This window comes from Lissotriton vulgaris, chromosome 7 (assembly GCF_964263255.1).
Source record: "Lissotriton vulgaris chromosome 7, aLisVul1.2, whole genome shotgun sequence".
Lineage (NCBI taxonomy): Eukaryota > Metazoa > Chordata > Amphibia > Caudata > Salamandridae > Lissotriton > Lissotriton vulgaris.
The window spans coordinates 1,117,398,916-1,117,418,876 of NC_141695.1; the positions used below are offsets into that span (position 1 = coordinate 1,117,398,916).

At 43.6% G+C, this 19,961-nt stretch overlaps 1 protein-coding gene across 1 annotated transcript in view; it reads right to left on the bottom strand.

Moving 5' to 3' along the window:
• The window catches only part of LOC147703008 (janus kinase and microtubule-interacting protein 2-like), a 179,037-nt gene extending 163,429 nt beyond the window's left edge, over positions 1-15,608 (bottom strand). Inside the window, exon 1 of the mRNA XM_086931569.1 lies at positions 15,358-15,608. Within this exon, the coding sequence (XP_086787695.1) occupies positions 15,358-15,489 (132 nt within the window). The 5' untranslated portion in view covers positions 15,490-15,608. The remainder of the gene's footprint in view (positions 1-15,357) is intronic.
• Positions 15,609-19,961: the final 4,353 nt, after the last annotated feature.

The following is a 19,961-nucleotide window of genomic DNA, read 5'->3' on the forward strand; positions in this document are numbered from 1 at the left end:
TCCCACCTCCAAATTGCTCTCCATCCCCTGACCCCTACTTAATGGGGGCCGCTGTTGGGCCACGTGCAGGGGAAGCCACCGCTACGATTCAGCAACCCTCCATGCACTCAACCCCGGAAGGAACAACAACTGCCAACTGTCGACGTTGAACACCACCCAAGGCCAGTTCTCCTGCTGACACTGCCGCCGCACCTTCATCCACCTCCAGACCCGACAGCTACTGCCAACCCATTGGAAGCCAGCGCACCCAAACCCCTGAGCTTCATCCTCCTCAATGTATGGTCCCTGCACAGACAAGCAGTAGAAATTTGGGTCCTCCTCAACACCCTCGAGCCAGACGTCACCTTCCTCACAGAGACCTGGACCAATGCCAGCTCTGCACCCGACATCACAACCGCCATCACCGATGGGTACAAGATCAAGAGGAAAGACCGCCCCAACCCCCCGGAGGTGGCCTCGCCATTGTACACAAAAGCTCCCTCTGACTCACATCCACCATCTCAAATGACCCCTCGCCCCCATGGAACACATCCACTTCCAGATCAACACCAGAACGACTCTACGTGCAACTCTCACCTACAGACCTCCTGGACGCCGCGCCCCATTCACTAACACCATCGCAAACCTCATCGTGCTCCAAATCCCTCACCTCCACGGACTATGCCATGCTCGGAGACGTGAATTTCCACCTCAACAATCTCAGCGACCCCAACTCCACCACCCTCCTGGACAACCTCGCCAACATCGGACTGAAGCAGCTCATCACCACCCCCACTCACAACGCAGGACACACCCTCGACCCCATCTTCGCAGAAGGAATCAACATTCGCTTCAATCACACCACGCAGCCCCTCTGGACAGACCACCACTGCGCCCACTTCTCCTTCTCAAAACCCACAGCATACAAGCCTACACAGGCTCCCGTGTAGAAACTGGAGCAATATCACCGAAGAGCACCTCAACGCTGCCCTAAGTCACACTCCTCCACCCACCACGTCCAACGCCAACTCCACAACCTACGTACTCCACAGATGGATCGCCGACTGCCCAAACACACTCGTCACCCTCTAGAACTCGGACATGCAACGCCCCACAAAAGCCACCTGGTTCACCACAGACCTCAGAGTATCCAAGCGCACATGCCGACGACTCGAGAAAGCATGGAGGAACAGCAAAGCCTCTGAAGCACGCACTGCCCTCAGGACCGCCATGACAGAACACCACCGACTCATCAGATCAATGAAGAGAATCTTCATCCAGGACACAATCTTCTCCAACTACTGCAACTCCCAGGAACTCTTCAGCATCATACAAGAATTCACCAAACCCTCCAGTAAAACCACAGATGTCCCCCCATCCCAGGACCTCTGCAACAAACTCGGCTCCTTCCACATCACAAGATCAGGACTCTCTGCAACAACTTCGACTAACAGAACCAAGGCACTGACCCAACACCGGCAACCAGCAACGCCACCCAGCAGACCATCACCGCCTTGACCCCTGTCACCACAGAACAGACCACAAAGACCATGAGGAGCACAAACTCCGGAGCTCTCACTGACCCCTGCCGCCGCACATCTTCCACAGAGTCGCCTCTGCCACAGCACTTCAACTACGTTGTACAATCAACTGCACCCTCAAAACAGGCACTTTCCCTGACAACTGGAAATGCGCAGATGTCAAACTCCTCCTCAAGAAGCCCTCTGCAGACCCGATGGACCTCAAGAATTACAGACCCATCCCTCTCCTCTCCTTTGCTGCCAAAGTCACCAAGAAGATCATCAACAACCAGCTCACAAAATTCATAGAATCCGACTCGATCCTCGTCAGTTCTCAATCGGGATTCTGCAACAACCACAGCACGAGACCGCCCACCTAGCCGCCACGGACGACATCCACACTCTTCTCGACCAAGGCCACACTGCAGCACTCATTCTACTAGACCTCTCAGCAGCCTTCGACGCCGTCTCCCACCGCACACTAACCACCAGACTCCACAACACTGGCATACAGGAAACAGCCCTAGACTGAATCCGCTCCTTCCTCACCGGCCGTACTCCAAGAATCAGTGCTTCATCTCCGAACCCACAGAAATCAGATGTGGAGTGCCCAAGTATCCTCCCTCAGCCCTATGGTCTTCAACATCTACATGGCCCCACTCACAACCATCATCAGAAAACACAGACTCAGCATAATACCCTATGCCGACGACACACAGCCGATCTTCTCCCTCACCAGAACCAGTTTCCAGGAAGGAATGAAGGCTGTTGCATCCTGGATGAGGAGCAGCTGCCTGAAGCTCAACTCTGAGAAATGGAATTCCTTGTCCTCGGATCCACTCCCTCCGTGAGGGACGACACCTGGTGGCCCCCTGCCCTCAGAAACCCTCCCACACCCATGGACCATGCGCGCAAGCTCGGCATCATACTTGACTCCTCCCTCACCATGCACCGACAGACCAATGCCATATCCTCTACATGCTTCAACACCCTGGGCATACTCTGAAAGATCCCCCGGAATTTAGAAAGACCTTCACCCACAAATTCATAACCAGCAGACTGGACTACTGGAAGGCCGTCTATGCCAGAATCAACAAATCTCTACTCCACAAACTCCAGACCATCCAGAATGCCGCAGTCAGACCTGTCCTCAGCATGCCACAACAAGACCACATCACCCAGCACCTACGAGACCTCCACTGGCTCCCCATCAAAAAAAGAATGACTTTCAAGATGCTCACACACACCTACAAGGCCCTCCACAACACCAGACCCCAATACCTCAACAAAAGACTCTCCGTCTACACAACCAAGAGAAACCTCTACTCCACCGACCTTGCACTGGCTGAATTCTCCCGCATCAACAGGGCTAGAACGGGAGGGAGATCCTTCTTCCACATCGCAGCCAAGACCTGGACTGAAATCCCCCTCAGCATCAGATGAACCTCCACACGGCAAGCATTCAGAAAGAGCCTCAAGACCTGGCTCTTCGGATGAGCAGGAGCTGCCCGACATTCCCCCCTTCCCATAGCACCTTGAGACCCTCACGCGTGAGTAGTTCACTTCACAAATCCCTGATTGATTGATTGATTGAATGAGGGATGCGACGCTTAGCAGAGTAGATGCATCGGTTCTACTCGGGGACGTACTACTCAACAGAGAAGATGCAATGGTTTTGCTGACAAGCACCTTAGGGCAATTTCCGAGGGTCCAGGACTGGGGTGGCACCACTTAGCAGGGTAGACTCACAGATGGCAGAGTCCAGGTGCAGGTGTAAGGTTGTTGGAAGCCTTTTGTGTCCCTGAGGCTTCAGATCATGGAAATACTGTGTGAAGTAGCCTGAGGCACATAGACTGAGTAATGATCTTGGTGCACATAAAGAGTCTTAGGTAGACTGGTCCATGTCAATAGATATTGTGAGGAGCTTGGAGCACTTCTAAAGGCTTTAAGGAGTTTGGGCTCATGGGTAGACAGTGGGTGTAGCTTGTGGCACATTCATAAATAGTGAGGTAGCTTGTGACCCATAGACAGTGGCTGGTTCACTGGTTCATCAAAAACATCAACTTGACATAGGAGGTGCTCGCTCCCACAGTAATTAATTTATCCCATAGCACTGCAATTCCACACCTTCTGCAAGAAGTACAGCCCAACCAAAGAGTCAAAGCAGATCATTGTAAGCAGTTGGATGCATAGTTACTTAGTTTTCACCCAATGCAATGCAATGAATCCACACAAATCTCTGGATTGTGCTGTGTTGCACATCTACTGGTTCTCTCTCCCCATGCACTGGTGCACTTTAGGCTGCCTTGTGTCAAAACATACACAAGGGTATGTGAATTATGTCAAATATAGGGTTTGTACTTGATGGGGCATTCCGTCTTTGTCGCTTATGCCTGTCAAGAGATGGTCACCGGTTGTCATTCAATTGAACGCCCTAATGATAGAATCACGTCTGAGAGCTGTAAATGGGCGCACTATCTCCGATGCTCGGGGGGCAAATACATATAACAGGGTTTCCTGCGGAAGCAGAATTGATTATATAATGGTGGACAGGAGGGCATGGACGTTAGTGGAGGATATGGTCGTTATTCCATCAGTAGATAGTGACCATAACCCCCTGTCCCTCACAATGGTGGATCTGTGGCAGAGGAAGGAGTACACCCCCTCTACTAGCTCGAGATTATTAACTAAGACAGTTGTACCATCCAATTGTAATAGGTTTCTCAAGTGGCCAAAGTTTATTATGGACGAGCAAAGATTAGGTGCATTGGAAGAAATTCTTAGTGAGCAGACTTTAAGGCTTTCTGCAGCATGTAAGGACGTGGCTGGTCCTGTGGCGGCAGAAACTATCTACGTTGATACTATAGATCAGATTGGTATTCTGTTTTCAGTTCCCAGTAAAAAGCGCCCGACGGATGTCAAGCCAGTGCAGAAGTGGTTTGATAGAAATTGCAGAATGAAAAAAAATAGTCTGATTCTTGTCATCAAATCTAGTAATCCAGTTCTTGTTCGGCAGGCCAGATTACATTATAGACAAGCCATCACAATAGCTAAGAGGGAGTTGGAAGAAGTACATTGGGATAGCCTAAGAGCAGCGAGTAAATCCAAAAATGATGAGCTATTTTGGACTTTAGTCAGAAGATCCAATGGCTGCGACCCGGATCAAGTCCCCAATCATATAACGGATAGGGAGTGGTTTGAGCATTTCAGGAAACTGTACGGGGGTGATGAGCATTCGGGTACTCCAGGGCCCTTTCATGGTGCCATGGCTACTGATTCTGCTGAGGCTCCATTCACTAGAGTAGACAAGAAAGAGGTGCTGGCTGCATTAACCAAGATTGTACCCGCCAAGGCCCCGGGATAGGATGGTGTACCGGGTGACCTTTTTAAAGCTAACATCGAAGATTGGGCCTCCTACTTTGAAATTCTTACGAATGCCTTGTTGGAAGGCTCACCGGTCCCAAACTCTTGGAAGGGGGCCGAAGGATCCCTATATACAAGAAGGGCCCCAGGGGGGACGCTCCCAACTATCGCCCAATAAGTCTTATAGATGCTGGGCAGAAACTGATTGGCAGGGTACTCTTGGAGAGGATTCTCTTGTGGGCGGATGAAAATAGTATTATATCACCCTTTCAGGCGGGCTTTAGGGCTTGCACAAGTACGATAGACCAGGCATTTAGGCTAGTACTCTTACACTGGAAGGTGGTTACCATTGGCAAAGGCGGTCTTTATTTGGCATTTATTGACCTGAAGACCGCCTTTGACTTGGTCCCCCGAGACCGCCTATGGCTGGTCCTGGAAGAGATAGGGATTCCTTCGCCCATTCTGAATCTCTTGGATCGTATGCATGACGGAAATTATGCCCGTATTAGATGGGGATCACAGGAGCAAAAAACTGATAAAATCCCTGTGAACAGAGGGGTACGCCAGGGTTGTGTACTGGCCCCTACACTCTTCTCGCTATTTGTGAATGGCGTAGTCTCCTGTCTGCTCGAAATCAATGCTGACGCCCCGGTCCTGGCGGGTGATAAAGTCCCTGCATTACTCTTTGCGGATGATACGTTGCTAGTATCAAAAACTCACGCAGGATTGCAGAAGCTGTTAGACCGCTTCTGTTTGTTTTGTAAGCTGAGGGGCCTTGCCATAGATACTTCTAAAACCAAGCTTCTTTACTTTAACCCGAGTAGATCGTCTAGATCTACCTTGTCTCTTGACGGGGTGTCTCTGGAACGTGCAAAAGAGTTTGACTACTTGGGGATTAGAATTTACGATAAACTTAAATGGCAGCCACACATTGATAAAATGGCGCTAAACCATAAGAGGGTAGTTGGAGTACTGGGTAGGGAACACCGTGCCTCCACCTCCAAGCCCATTGCTCCTGCCCTGGACATCTATGCTGCAAAAGCTGTAGGTTGTGCGCTCTATGGTGCAGAGCTTTGGGGCTTCGAATGTGTGGATGCCCTAGTTATCGCAGGGAACAAGTTCTTTAGGGAGCTTGTTTCCCTCCCGAGGGGTACCCCAACTAAGCCACTCTTGAGTGATCTGGGCCACCGTTCCATCAAGGACCTAGCTACTCTGCGCCCTCTTTTATACTGGGCCCGGGTATGGCGAACCCCGGAGCTCTCAAGGTACGCCGATGGCCTAAAAGAGGTCATGAACCTTCAAGGAGCTCATAAAATTAGTTGGTTAGCTAATATAAAGAAGCTTTTATTGGCAATGGGCCTTATAACTGCTTGGGAGTCTGGGGCATTGCTATCTAAGGCAGAAACTAAGCGGGCCTATTGGGCATGGGTCGATGATCAAGAGCAGAGGGACCCAAATCAAGGTAGGCTAACTGAGGTATTCCGTCAGCACAAGCCTAAGCCTTGCCTGGAACCCTATCTAGATTTTATTACGAAGCCTAGAGATAGATCTCTTTTCATTCAGTTTAGGATGGGCACTCTCCCTCTTCGTGACCATACTAGTAAGTGGAAGCCACCGCATCAAACTCCCGCTGACTGTCCAACCTGTAAAGGTGTCATTGAAAATATTGCTCATGTGTTTTTTGTATGCCCAGCCTATACAAAACCTAGACAGAAATGGCTCAAACCTGTGTGCCTGTTGCTTGGAACCAGGGACCACTCTGTTGCACTCAAAATACTTATGGCTGATGCTAGCACAACCTTAGTGTGTGGGGTGGCCACATTTTTAAGTTGGGCTTGGCTGATTAGGCTGAAGGCTAGTCGATGAATTAAGCATAAGCAAAATATCTTTTTATATATCCATATATCCACAAAGCTGTTAAAGTTTAATGCATTTTTAATTATTTATTGTATTATAAAAGGTTTTCATATGTAATTTCTTTTAAATGTATTGTTAATGAACTGTGTTTTTAATTGTAAATGTGCTTTTATGATATTATATATATCGAAATAAAGCTTTGTTGACTTGACTTGATGGGTACACCCTCCAGTATGAAATACTATGCTTAGATATAGTGTAACACTTGTTCCACTTTGTATGTCGCTGTACAGTGCAGCACACATGCAAAGTTTGAAACTTTTGAGAAACCAAAATTCTTCTCAAATGTTACATCTGCCTAGAAGAGGTGTTCAATTTTGTCCAAAATTCCTATATACCTTTTTTAGTAAGATGGATTTCTGTCAAAATCCATGGGTGATTCCATTAGGACACCTGTGTACCACCAATGGAATTCTCCCTTGATGCAAAAGTACCCAGTGCAAATGTCTAGTAAATTACCCCCACATTCCATATTCTATGGGTTTTCTGTAGCATCACACACAAAGAGGGACCAAATGTGTTTTATTACTTGTACACACCTTTTTAGTGCTCACGTTCATTTTAAATTGAACGAGCAGTAAAGTAATGTTCAATTGTCGGCTATGGTAGCCTTGTATTTGAGAACTGGGAAAGCCTGTATCTCAGTACACTTCACCAAAAGTCAAACACAGTTGGCGGTGTACAAAAAAATATATTCATTGTGGTACATGTTTACTGGACATGTCCTGGCAAAATAGTTGCAGGTCCTTTCCTTTGAATCAGCCATTCACTGCCTGGCCGTGTCTGGCCATGCGAGCATTTTTTTTTAATAAACCAAGAATCTTTTTTTATTTTCTCAAAAATAAAAGCCCTTTACTCACGGCCATCCCCTCCGGGGCGGATATCCCCGAATCATCTCAGCTGGAGGATCGTCCTCTAACTGACTTCATGATTGAACGAGCGACATCATTGACATACCACAAGCTCCTCAATAATTTACCTGACCCGCTGACCTCATTGAAAGAAAGATGGGAAGTGGACGCCCTGGACGAACACGAGTGGAATGAGGCACTAGCGTCCCCAAAAGAGGTAGGCATATCAGCCAGACTGAGACTCATACAGTTTAAGGTCCTACACAGTGTGTACTACACAAGGACACTATTACATCGCATCCACAGAATACAACATCCTTACTGTCTCTGTGGCTGTGGGGAGGAGGGGTCCTTCTTCCATACAATCTGGGACTGCCCACATATCCAAGACTATTGGAGACAAATAATGCGCACTGTGTCACAGACTCTGGAGACCTCTCTACTTCCAGAACCGCGGCAATGTCTCTTAAATGTGTGGGGACCGACTGACCTGCCCAGATGTGGCCAACTTTGGGTTACGTTAGGCATGATGGTAGGCAGACAAAATATCGAAATTAAAATATCGATATACAATAATATCGATGTTTTAATTTCGACAGTACAGAATATCGATGTCCAAAATATCGACAGACAGAATATCGTTTTTTTAAGGTATGTATGTTACTAATATCGAATTTTACTAATATCGAGAAAAAAAAATTGTGTTATGTATTTTATTATGTTGTTTATATGTTTGTTAAACATGTTTTGTAATGTATGTTTGAAAATTTGTAAATTTGTTTACATTTTGCATTTTAGTATCAGAGCGGGTTGTGGGTTTATAGGGGAATAGGGTGGGAAGTAATTTAATAATGATTAATTAATTAATATAAGTTTGTAAATATTTTTAATTAATAATTAATTGGTAATTAATTAATATTAATTAGTTAATTAATTAATATAATTTTGTACATATTTTTAATTAATAATTAATTGGTAATTCATTAATATTAATTAGTTAATTATATTAATTAGAGTATATTTTTTATATATAATTTTTTGTTATTGTTAATTAATTAATTGGGAAAAATAATATTAATTATTAAATTTAATTAATTACAGCTAATGTGCTAATATATTTACTTTATTGTTATTGTTAATTAATAATTAATTGGTAATTAAATAAGATTAATTAATTTTGGGTAAAGGAGTATTTTTAGGGTTCAGGGTCAGTTTTCTGTTTTTGGGTAAAGGGGTATTTTTAGGGTTCAGGGTCAGTTTTCAGTTTTTGGGTAAAGGGGTATTTTTTGGGTTCAGGGTCAGTTTTCAGTTTTTGGGTAAAGGGGTATTTTTTGGGTTCAGGGTCAGTTTTCAGTTTTTGGGTAAAGGGGTATTTTTAGGGTTCAGGGTCAGTTTTCAGTTTTTGGGTAAAGGGGTATTTTTAGGGTTCAGGGTCAGTTTTGGGTTTTTGGGTAAAGGGGTATTTTTAGGGTTCAGGGTCAGTTTTCAGTTTTTGGGTAAAGGGGTATTTTTAGGGTTCAGGGTCAGTTTTGGGTTTTTGGGTAAAGGGGTATTTTTAGGGTTCAGGGTCAGTTTTGGGTTTTTGGGGTACAGTCGTACAGGGTAAAAATAAAATAAATTTAAATTAAATCAATTAAAGGAAATTAAAAAAAATAAAATTACATTAAATTATTAAGTTTTTAATTTATTTTAAATGTATATGTATTAGTTTTGATTTTTGTATTGTTTTAATATTTTTATTTAATATTTGTAAAATTATATGTATTTTAAAATTATTTTTACATTATTATTAATACATTTAAAAAAACGATATTTTTAATTTCGATATTTTTGTACTACGATATTATTTTTTCGATATTTTTGTACTTACCTTTATGAAGATATGACTCCGATATTTTTGATTTCGATATTTTTGTGTCGATATTTTTGTATGTAGATATTCTGTCTGTCGATATTATGTCAGACATTCAGGCATGATAGTGGCCAAGAGAGATATCGCACAGCGCTGGGGGGCGGCAGAACTACCGACGAAGTCGCAGTGGTGCATGAATATGGATAAGATAATGGTGACAGAGAGGGCGGTATACTTGAGTCGTGCATGCCCGGGGAAGTGGAACAGGATATGTACCCCATGGAATGTGTATCGAGATGAAATTTGTGATCCTCTGCCAGAGGACGACCCGTGGGAGTCAGATGAAGAAGGGGAAGTAGGCTGAGGGGTCAAGAGAGGGTTGCAGAGGGGAGAGGATATTGTGAGTGGGAGGGGGCCCGGGTCCCGAGGAATTGGCAGTATGGGTAGACAGGGTTTGGACTGCTATTCAGTAACACATAGGTACATGGGCGTCGCTGCCCGTCACCTTGGGTTTGACTCCGTGACTATAAATAGTAACACATACTGTCGGGTAGACTTTCATTACAGCTTTACAGCACTAATTACTTTTGGATGACCGCAATGTGATTTCCTCATTGTTATTTTTTGTTATATTCCTAAAAAAACAGAAAACTAAAACCATTACTGATTAGCAACATAACGTCAGTTCTGTACCTTTTACTTTGCCGTGTGATGAACCTTTTACTTTTCAGCAACGTGATCAAAGTATGAACTTATCCTCATGCACGACATCCAATGCTCAATTATTAGCGGCCGGCCCTTTGGGGTTGTAGGCGAATGGCTGTGTACTTATGTAAAGGTACAATAAAGGTTTAAAAATAAATAAATATATAAATAAAAGCCCTCAAAACAGAGAAACAAACTCAAAACCAGTCCAAGAGAAGATTCTCCATAAGAATATAGAACATGCCCTAGTCATCCTATTATATATGGATTATATTTGGATGTGGCTTCATTATGTAGACCTTCTGTAAATACATAAGCATTTTATAAAAAAAACAATGCATATATTTGAGACATACTAACTTTATCAGCAACATTGAGGGTCTTTTGTTCTCTTCTGAGACACAATTTGGACATGTAATCCTTATACATCAATATTCAGCAAAATGGAGCATTCAGGGTGCTCAATAAGCTCCTGACCTCCATTCCATATATTTGACCCAACTGATTTCATCATTGCGTCAGTTGAAGGGCACTGACATGGGGCGGCTCCTCTACTAGGGCGGAGTAGCGTCGCCTACTGCCTTCTTGCAGTGGGAGAAGCAGAAACAGAAGCAGAAACATAAAATGGTAATAACTGATAGTTATTACCATTTTATGTTTGGTTGCGGGTGTGTGGGTGTTTGGGGCTGCTCTGTGAGCATGCAGGGGAGGAGTAGTGTACCTGCCCACTCACGAATGCGTATAGACCCATTTGGTCGGCCCCCTGGGTCCGCCCAAACTAGTCATGCGCACTCTGCCCTTCTCCATGTAGGCTGCATTGCAGCCTGCATGGAGAATATGGCTTCCCCATAAGCTGCTGGCTGGGCGGCATCCTGACCAATCACAGCGCTTATTGGCTTAGGGGAGGGAGCCTGGCTGCCTGCTTTTCTTTCCTGTTCCTGTGAGTAGGAGCAGCGAAGACGTGGGACTCGGCCGATGGAAAGGTAATTTAAATATTTTTACCCCAGAGAATGGGTAAAAACCCTTAATACATCAGACCATAGTTTCTAGTGGGTCAGTATTGATATTAGGTGAATTGCCAACACCTCAGGCTTTAAACATTCAATGCAAGGTATAGAGACAAGTATATATATCACCAAGCATCTGGGATAGTGGTGAAAACATGACACCCGACTTTTAGAAAACATGGAACGCAGTGTCACTTGTAATGCTCTGCAAAAAAGGTTCCTTCCAAGTTCAACAAAGATTGGAGTGATATTGTTTGTATTTGCAGTGATTCAGCTACCTAATAAAAAAAGTTGTGTGATGACCTGTCAAAATTGATACCCGAGCTGAAGTGATTGCCTGTAGTAGAACCTTGCCACTTGTTAGATGGTATGCTGAAAGCATCTTTACAATCTTAAGAGTTAATGAGGGGTGATATTGACTTTTTAGTCCATTCTGGTGCACTGGTTTCTAATGCACAGGAACTAAAACGCATTTATTTATTATTTCGTGCTGTATGTGGCATCAAAGAAAGAGTCATCCCAACTGTGTCCCTCAGCTGATGATTCTCAGCCCAATGGGCTAAGAATGCTGAGAGGGCCTTTTCACAGAAGTTTACATGGGAAGGAAAGAGCGAGCACACATGACCCAAAGACTCACTGAAGAAATATTGTATGGTTTACTACAATAAGAGTAATTTGCAAAAATCTATTTGGACCTCGTATACACTATAAGTACACTATCTATATACCATGTTCTTTCAGTGCAGAAAGCAAGCAATAATAAAAGCAAAACGTTCCATAAACACTGGAAGACACTTTTTCTGTTGTTTTTAGTGGCGCGAAAATGTGTAACCACTGATAACAACTGTTTTTTAAGATATTGAAAACACTGAAAAAACTCTACCAGAATTTACCAAAAATAGAAACTGAAAACAGGAAAGCCTAAATATAACATAACAAAACCTTGCATTAACCTGTTCGGTGCGTTACAGAGGGCGTGTGCGGAGGACACGCCCACTCATGAATTCACCCGCACCGCAGCAGAATTCGCACCGCGGTCAAGCGGGTTAAAGTACAGCACCACGCCAACTATAACTATGCCATTTGGTGCACCTGCCAGAAGATTAATATTGCCTAAACTGACCTTAAAATCAAAGCAAGAATTGTTCAGCACATGAGCCAGAACAGATGCAGTGCACCAATTGCTCCTCTTCCAGACCATTTCACTGAACTTAATCTTTCTGCAGAAAATATTTGCTTGCAGATCAAAAAGCATATCGCCCTTAATGCATGAGAAGGGGACTTCGATCTTAACCTTTGATTACAGGGGGAAAACCACTAGCAAATGTAATTCAGTAGGGTCTGGGTTTAATGAATAAGAGGAACTGCCCTTACTGGCTACCCTAAAACTAAATGTAACATTTTCCATAATATTTCTTGACTCTCTGAATTTTTCAGGCTGCTAATTATGATTGTTTTGTATGTGCTACACTGTCTTCACACCTATGATATTTTATACTTCATATATTTATTTGCATTTTGAATGTTTGTGTAATGGACATTTTTGAAATACTAACCTTTATTTTTCCCAGGTTATTGTTTACTGCCAATATAGTTGCGTGTTTCAAATATTTTTTTTTTACATGGGCGCAGCACATTTTTATTTCTAAGGGCTTGATTACTATGTTGGTGGACAGGGTTACTCCATTACAAACGTGATGAATATCCCATCCGCCAAATTACTATTTCATTATATTCTATGGAACTTGTAATACGGCGGACGGGATATCCGTCACAAACGTGACGTTTCAGGCCCATAATGTTTATCTCTCATCTCTGTATTCGTACCTCCTGGATGGTTGCATTATCAAGGTGCAACAAGTTTAGCTGTCTTTTTTCATTAAGTATCCCATTATTTTCATTCACACTATCTGGTGGTGTAAGTGGTACTTGCTGGTGTGAATAGTATATTTGTATTCCCCCGGTCAAACTAGTTTCACAGTATCACCGGAATTTAGAGGAGTTCCTGTGTAAGGCACCATCTTGACATGGCCCGCTTCCCATAAGACGCATATGGGAATGTTGATGTGCCGCACCTTAAGAACAGTGATAGTGCACTGCCTATGCTCGCAGGCAACAAGCGAGTCTTCCTCAACATAACCATTATCTCTAACCATTATATCTGATTGGTCTCTAACCATATCTGATCTGCTTTGCCTACTAATGATGCTTTTTAGCAATCATTCAACTACACTAGTCCAACATTCAGCTAGCAGTCTAATTATGTGCCAGGTCATTATTGCATTGTTGATTAACCCTCCTGTGATATCCCCCCTCTTTTATTTTCCATCATGTCTTATACCTCACAATTAGCACTGATCACCTATATTTTTTTCTCTTCCTTTCCCATTTTATAGATTACCCCAAAACAGACATTCCTCAATGTTATCTTCCTGCAAGGTGAGCTTACACATATACTTCCTCTGCTGTAGTTTCTAATTGTATCCTGAGTGCCTGTGACTAATTCAATACATTGCAATGATTTTCCTTTACTTTATTTTGTAGAATCTTTTATTTTAGGGTTTCTATATCCAATAAAAGTAAGACCCAGTCTTGTAAGGACCATCCTGATCACACCACAACCTTGCTGACATTTGTATACTTTATTTGTTGCTCCATAGGGATGCTGTTTTCTTATTCTTTCCTGATGATGACCCCTGAAATCTAATCCTGCTGTGACTGAAATGTCAACTACCCTGCAACTTTCTACCTCCTTCTCACAGCACAGGCTTCAATGTTAATATAGTTAGTTCCCTCCTCAGGTCTAAAGCTGTTTTCCATCCTTTTGGAAAAAGCATCACCATGTTGTCATTTTAAAATCATACTAGGCCTGTCTCTCCAAGGTCTACATTTTCCCCAAAAGTTTAGTGACAGTCATCATCATCAAATAATCTTTATTCAGTAGAAAGACTATAAAAGCACAACATAAAACAAGTTACGAACACATAACACATGATAAAATCATAAGATAAAATTACTCAGTTACACATCATCGAATTGTCTTTCCGTAGTGTCATGACTAAGTCACACAACATACTTTTTCCTTGAACCTCTCAATTAATTTCAATACTGCGAAACAGATTGTGGGAGACTCACAGCGTTGTAAAAACAGTAGACCTTCTTGACGAGTTTTGAAACATTTCCCTGCTAAAATTGGAGGTAAAAACCGGGTACGAAAAGCAGAGTATAAAGTGCAGAATAACATAAAATGGTCGGTAGACTGTGTGGACACTGATTTGCATGGGCAACGGGGTAAAGAAGCAAACCATGTCCCAGTAGCAGGGAAAGCCACCAGGAAGTGAATCATATTTATTCGGAGGTGGGTTAAACACAATCTGTGTTCTGGTGCCTTTATCTATGGTAGGTAGGGCTCCATTCCTTCACAAGTTTATAAAGGGATATACGTGTGGATAGCTGCCAGGTTCAGAACTTTCTCAAGTCTTATGTTGTCACTAGTTAGTGAAAGTAATTTTTGAACTGCTCAAACTTGGGGTCCCATTAGGAAGTCCGCCCGCCATCCCGTCGTGAAAATGGACCCCACGCAATAAGGGCGGGGGTTCCGTGGGTGCTATCAGGATGCGCCCGCCACAGTGGTTAGGGAGGCATGTTGTGCACTTCCATGCACAACATGGCATGCACTGCGCGGTGCCTACCATGTTGTGCAAAGAACTGCAGGGGGTACCATAGGTACCCCCCATGTGCACCTCCCACTCCTCCGGAGTCCTTGGGGGCCCGAAATGGGCCCTCCTTGCAGACTCGGCATTCCTAAATGCACATTGTAATATGGCTGGTGGTGTCAAACAGACACCGCCACCATATTGCAGCCGTTTCCACACGGTCGCAAGTTGACCGGGCGGAAATGCAGCGGACTGTCTTTCCGTCCACTGCGGACCCCCCAGCCATAATAATATGGCGGGGGGTCTTTTTAACAGGGATGGCGGGTGGATTGCCCCCGCCGGGCCGGCGGTGACCACCGCCGGCCCGGCGGGGGCAATCCGCCCGCCAAACTAATGGGGCCCTAAGTACGCATGGTCCAGTGGCTGTCTTTCTCTGTCAGCACCTTCAGTTTCTCGGTTTCTCCCAAGCCACCTCCCACACATCTATATGTAAATGAGAATGCTCACCTTTGACTTTTCCTGGTGCAGCTCTATCTGGATGTCAGTCAGTTTGGTCCTGAGTTCTTCATTGGCCGCTTGGAGAGCGAGGATAAGGGCTTCGGGCTTCTCGCCCTTGCCACTCCTCCACTTCTTTGCCATGGCTGCTAGCTAATGTCTACTTTCCCTTTTTTTACGAAATCTGTTTCAATGGGTGATATCCATGTTTCGGGGATGGAGATGGTGCCTGACGTATTACATCCCGCAGTATGCGCTGCACGATCCACCGCAGCGGCAGCGTTGGGCACACTGAAAAACAAATAAAAGAGTATGGAGCTGGGTAAGAGTGGTCATCTTTTTGTAGTGCACTATGATTCAAACAACAAGCAGAAAATGCAACACAACAAACTCGATTTTATTCTTACTTGCATTTTAATTGACACAACTGAATGCACTGTTCCCATGAAAGTTTTCCCTAATATTGTCAGTGCTATTATTATGATGTTTATTACTAGTAGTACTCATAGTTGGTTCAATTAGTGCAACTAATATTACTACTATACACGTTATTATGGTTATTTCTATTAATTATCCTGATTTACAAATCAAATTGATCCACATAGGTGAGCAAACATTTCAATCTGCTGTGGGAAAACCCAAATCTGTATTCACAGAATTAGGATTTGTAGATTTTACCAAGACACAAATTCCACTATTCACTAGGGAAAATCTGCAGTTGTGAGCTTGGAGGTAGAAGTGAGAAAAGTGGCGGTTAGTAAATACCCAGAAATATGTCACTAATTTCCAGTCATTTTATATGGTCACTGCCGTCTTGAAAATTATCCAAGGTGACAAAGGATACGAAAAACACCCATATTTCATGGGCTAGTACGAAAGATGTTACTCCATCTCAAAACATATTATTCAGGCGGAGAAGAAAAAAATAAAGGGGCATATTTTGCAAGCCCCTATCGCCACAGAAACGTCACTTTTTGACGTTCCTGTGGCGATACGGGGTTCGCCTAATTTACAAGGCAGTGTTAAGCCACTTAACGTGGCTTAATGCTGCCTTGTAAATAAGATACCCTTTCGCGATACATTCCTGTGGCGATACAGGGTTCGCCTTATTTACAAGGCAGTGTTAAGCCACTTAACGTGGTTAAATGCTGCCTTGTAAATTAGATACCCTTTTGCGATACGCTATACTTAGCATGAAAGGGGGAGGCAATGCATGTTGCGGGGGTGTTCTGCCACAACAACCACTGATTTTGAAGCTGCCCCCTATTTACAAGGGTTGTGTAATTATCATGCAGCGCCAAAATTAAGACCAAAAAAGTGGTCTTAACATGGTGCAACGAGGAGAAATGCTTCATTTCTCCTCGTTTTTGCTCGTTCCACACATAGAAACAGCAAAATGCCATTTATGATTGTTTATGTGCAGGAAGGTGTCCCTTCCTGCACATAAACGATCATTTTTAAAATGATCAAATGACGAGTTGCAACTTCTATGTGTGCTGCCCAAAGCAGCATACATAGAAGTTATAAATCGCCATTTAAGATTGTTTATGTACAGGAAGGCACACCTTCCTGCACATAAACAATCATTCCTACAACGCAGGCACCCTTGCACTATGGTGCAAGGCTGCCCGAGTTGCTATAGGCAGCGGTAATTAGCGCCAGTGCAGAGGGAAACTCAGGGCTGCACCGTATTGTTGTAAATATGGTGCAGCCCTGCTTTTTCAAAGTAGCCGAATGCGGCGTTCAGCCAAGAAGGCTAACGCCGTGCTCTCCCACTTCCCTAGTAATATACCCCAAAGTTACATGTCTGCTATGCTGACTCTAGAAAATAAATCTTTGTGAATAGACCAACATATGGCTATATTAATATTTATTGTCACTACAATCAAAACATTAGTATTACTACCGTTTGTATGTAATAGTAAACATAGAAATGTAATCATTGTTCTTTTGCTTGCTACTTTGGTTGTTACTTGTATTATTAATGTAATTATCGTTGTTGTTGTTGTTGCTAGTCCTATGCAGAACTTTCAGACCAAGAAGAAGGAAGGGAAAATAAAGATTTTTTTTCTCAACATCTAGCTGTTTTAACTAAATATATAGTAGTGGGTGTGGCTAAAATGATAACCTTTCCATAAATATGTTCATGCAGATCTTTTCAGGATCAATGATTAGTGACTGCAGACACCACAACTTCTGTTCATTAATTGTGAGTCTGATCCAGACGCCTAATTCTTTACTTATTGCAATGGCGCGATAGGCTTTAATGGTGTTTCTCCTCTTAGAATTGACATGTTTCTATTAAAATATCTACAGGGCGACTGGAATTATGTGGAAGGGATGGGCCAAATTATGTGGCAGGGTTGAGTAAATTATGCGACAAGTTAAGGCAAATTAAGCAGCAATATGCAGCACATTTTGCAATGGTCTTACTTTATTATTTTGCCATATGTTTAACACTCAAATATAGCAATAGCCTACAGAACCTTTGCAAAGGGCCTTCCGCTGCATGGCAGCACGTGTTGCTGGGTTTTCATAACTTTTGAACTGTTTAAGCTAGAAACAATTTTCTTGTGCTAAAATCTGCAGATTATGCACCAGATGATGAATTAAGTGGCAAATGCATCAAATCTACAATTATGTGAAAATCACCGTGGCTACACAATCACATAATTAAAGTGTCCCTAACTTTGTATGAATTAGCTTAAAACCCTTGAAGTCTCCGAGCCAGGTGGCTTTGAAGCCAGAGGTCAATAAAAAACTGCCCACATTTTTTCAGTAAGATTCACCAATCACTGGCTAAACTAGTTTTGTAGTATAAGTCAACGTGGGCAGGCAAATTTGCTGAATTTTCCATATATTGACATTTTAGAAGGAATAGTGGAGGTTTGCGGGTGATTTGTAGCCAACTGGGCCCAAGAGGCTCCTTCATCACTGAAGAGTGATAACATTATGCCAGTAGGCCTGAAAACCCTCTGGCCATACAAAGGCTCAGCTGCCACCAGGCTGACTCTGCCCCAACTATTAGAGCATTGTTAAGACAATGGCATATCAAGAACTATTCTCATTTTCCAATAGGCTGTCCGCATTAGTCTGTACCCTGAGTCGTGCCGGGAGGTGTAAAAGTAAAGCATGTGGTAGCTTTTTGAAGCCTATCACAACTTCTGTTGCTTCAGTAAATAAATACTGTATGTTACAGAAGTCACAAAGTAGGAGGCACCCTCTCTGTAGAGATATTCGTACCACAATCCTGGGGCTTAGTATTACACCTGGCCAAAGCTTCGATGGGAGGCAGAGCAGCCAGGATCTTCTGTTGAACATTTCATCAGGGGGTCCAGGAGGCATGAGTTTTACACCATTCTTCCCATTGGATATCGCCGCAGCCACTATTGCCGAGTCCCTCCGGCGCTTCTGACGGTCCTGAGCGAGGACCGTCGGAAGCGCCTGAGGGACTCAGCAACAGTGGCTGTGACTATTTCGGGTCACATTTTGGACACGTGAAAATTTGGCACGGTGTCCCAAAGAGTGGTGCTGGTACGTTCTGACTTAGCGCCCTCAAGGTCCACACTTTTCTGAAAAGACTGAGAATAGATAACCCCTCTTATGCCCTGATGAAATCGCTAAAATGTGGAGCGATGAAACATGTCGGCTTGAGGATATAAATCACTATGGTATACAAGTAACCATTTTTAAACAGGTGGGGTTTGCTGCGTCAGAATAAAACTGTAAAGCAAGCAAAGCCCCGCTACACAATTATTTTTTGTGGTTGGTTAGGGGTCTGTGTATATGTTTCTGTACACAACAATTTGGTGTCAGTGTTGATACGTTTGTCACTATTTGTGTTCTTCACCACTATTCTCACGTCCGCACTATTACTCTTTTTGTGCATGTTTTGTCTTTTCACATAGAGAGAGTGGCCAATGATGAGAAATGGGTATACCGGCAATTGTTAACCGGGAATCCCCTCGGGTTGTTCTACCGTGAGGTACTATCTCTACTTTTCACACCTTTTCTTGGGTGAACTGTATGTGGTCCTGTGTGATTTTATATTGAAGAAGTACGCATCTTGACCTAAGGACTAATGTTACTGGACATATCCCGGGGAGTATTAATGACAAGCAGTCCCTACCTTGTTGGTCTTTTATATGGATGCAGTTGTATTTAGGTGAGGCCCTAATTGTTTGAATACTGTTTGAGTTGGGGGCTGCCTTACCTATCTTCCTCCCCCTCTACCCCTTGTGATTGTTCCGTTCATTCAACAACAACAAAAGCTCAGAAGAAGCAAGAAGACTTAAATTCACTACCACATAAACTAAAGTACCTGTTACAATCCAATGGACTGAGCAAGCTCTGACTAACAGATGAACTAATAAATTACATTGAAATCCACACAGTGGTTGAGACATTTATTTGCAATGCCAGACCGACTGTGGCTTCAGTTCATCTTGTTAATGCCCCCAGTGGATTGTTGCCTACAGCAATAAAAAATAAGCATTAGTTTAGCACCTTTGTTGACTATCTTGGTGGCAGGGAGACTGAAAAAGAGCAGGTACTGAACACCACTTTCACCATAAGTGAGACGACCCTCCCAGAGCTGGGTTGAGCCACAGGGAGGG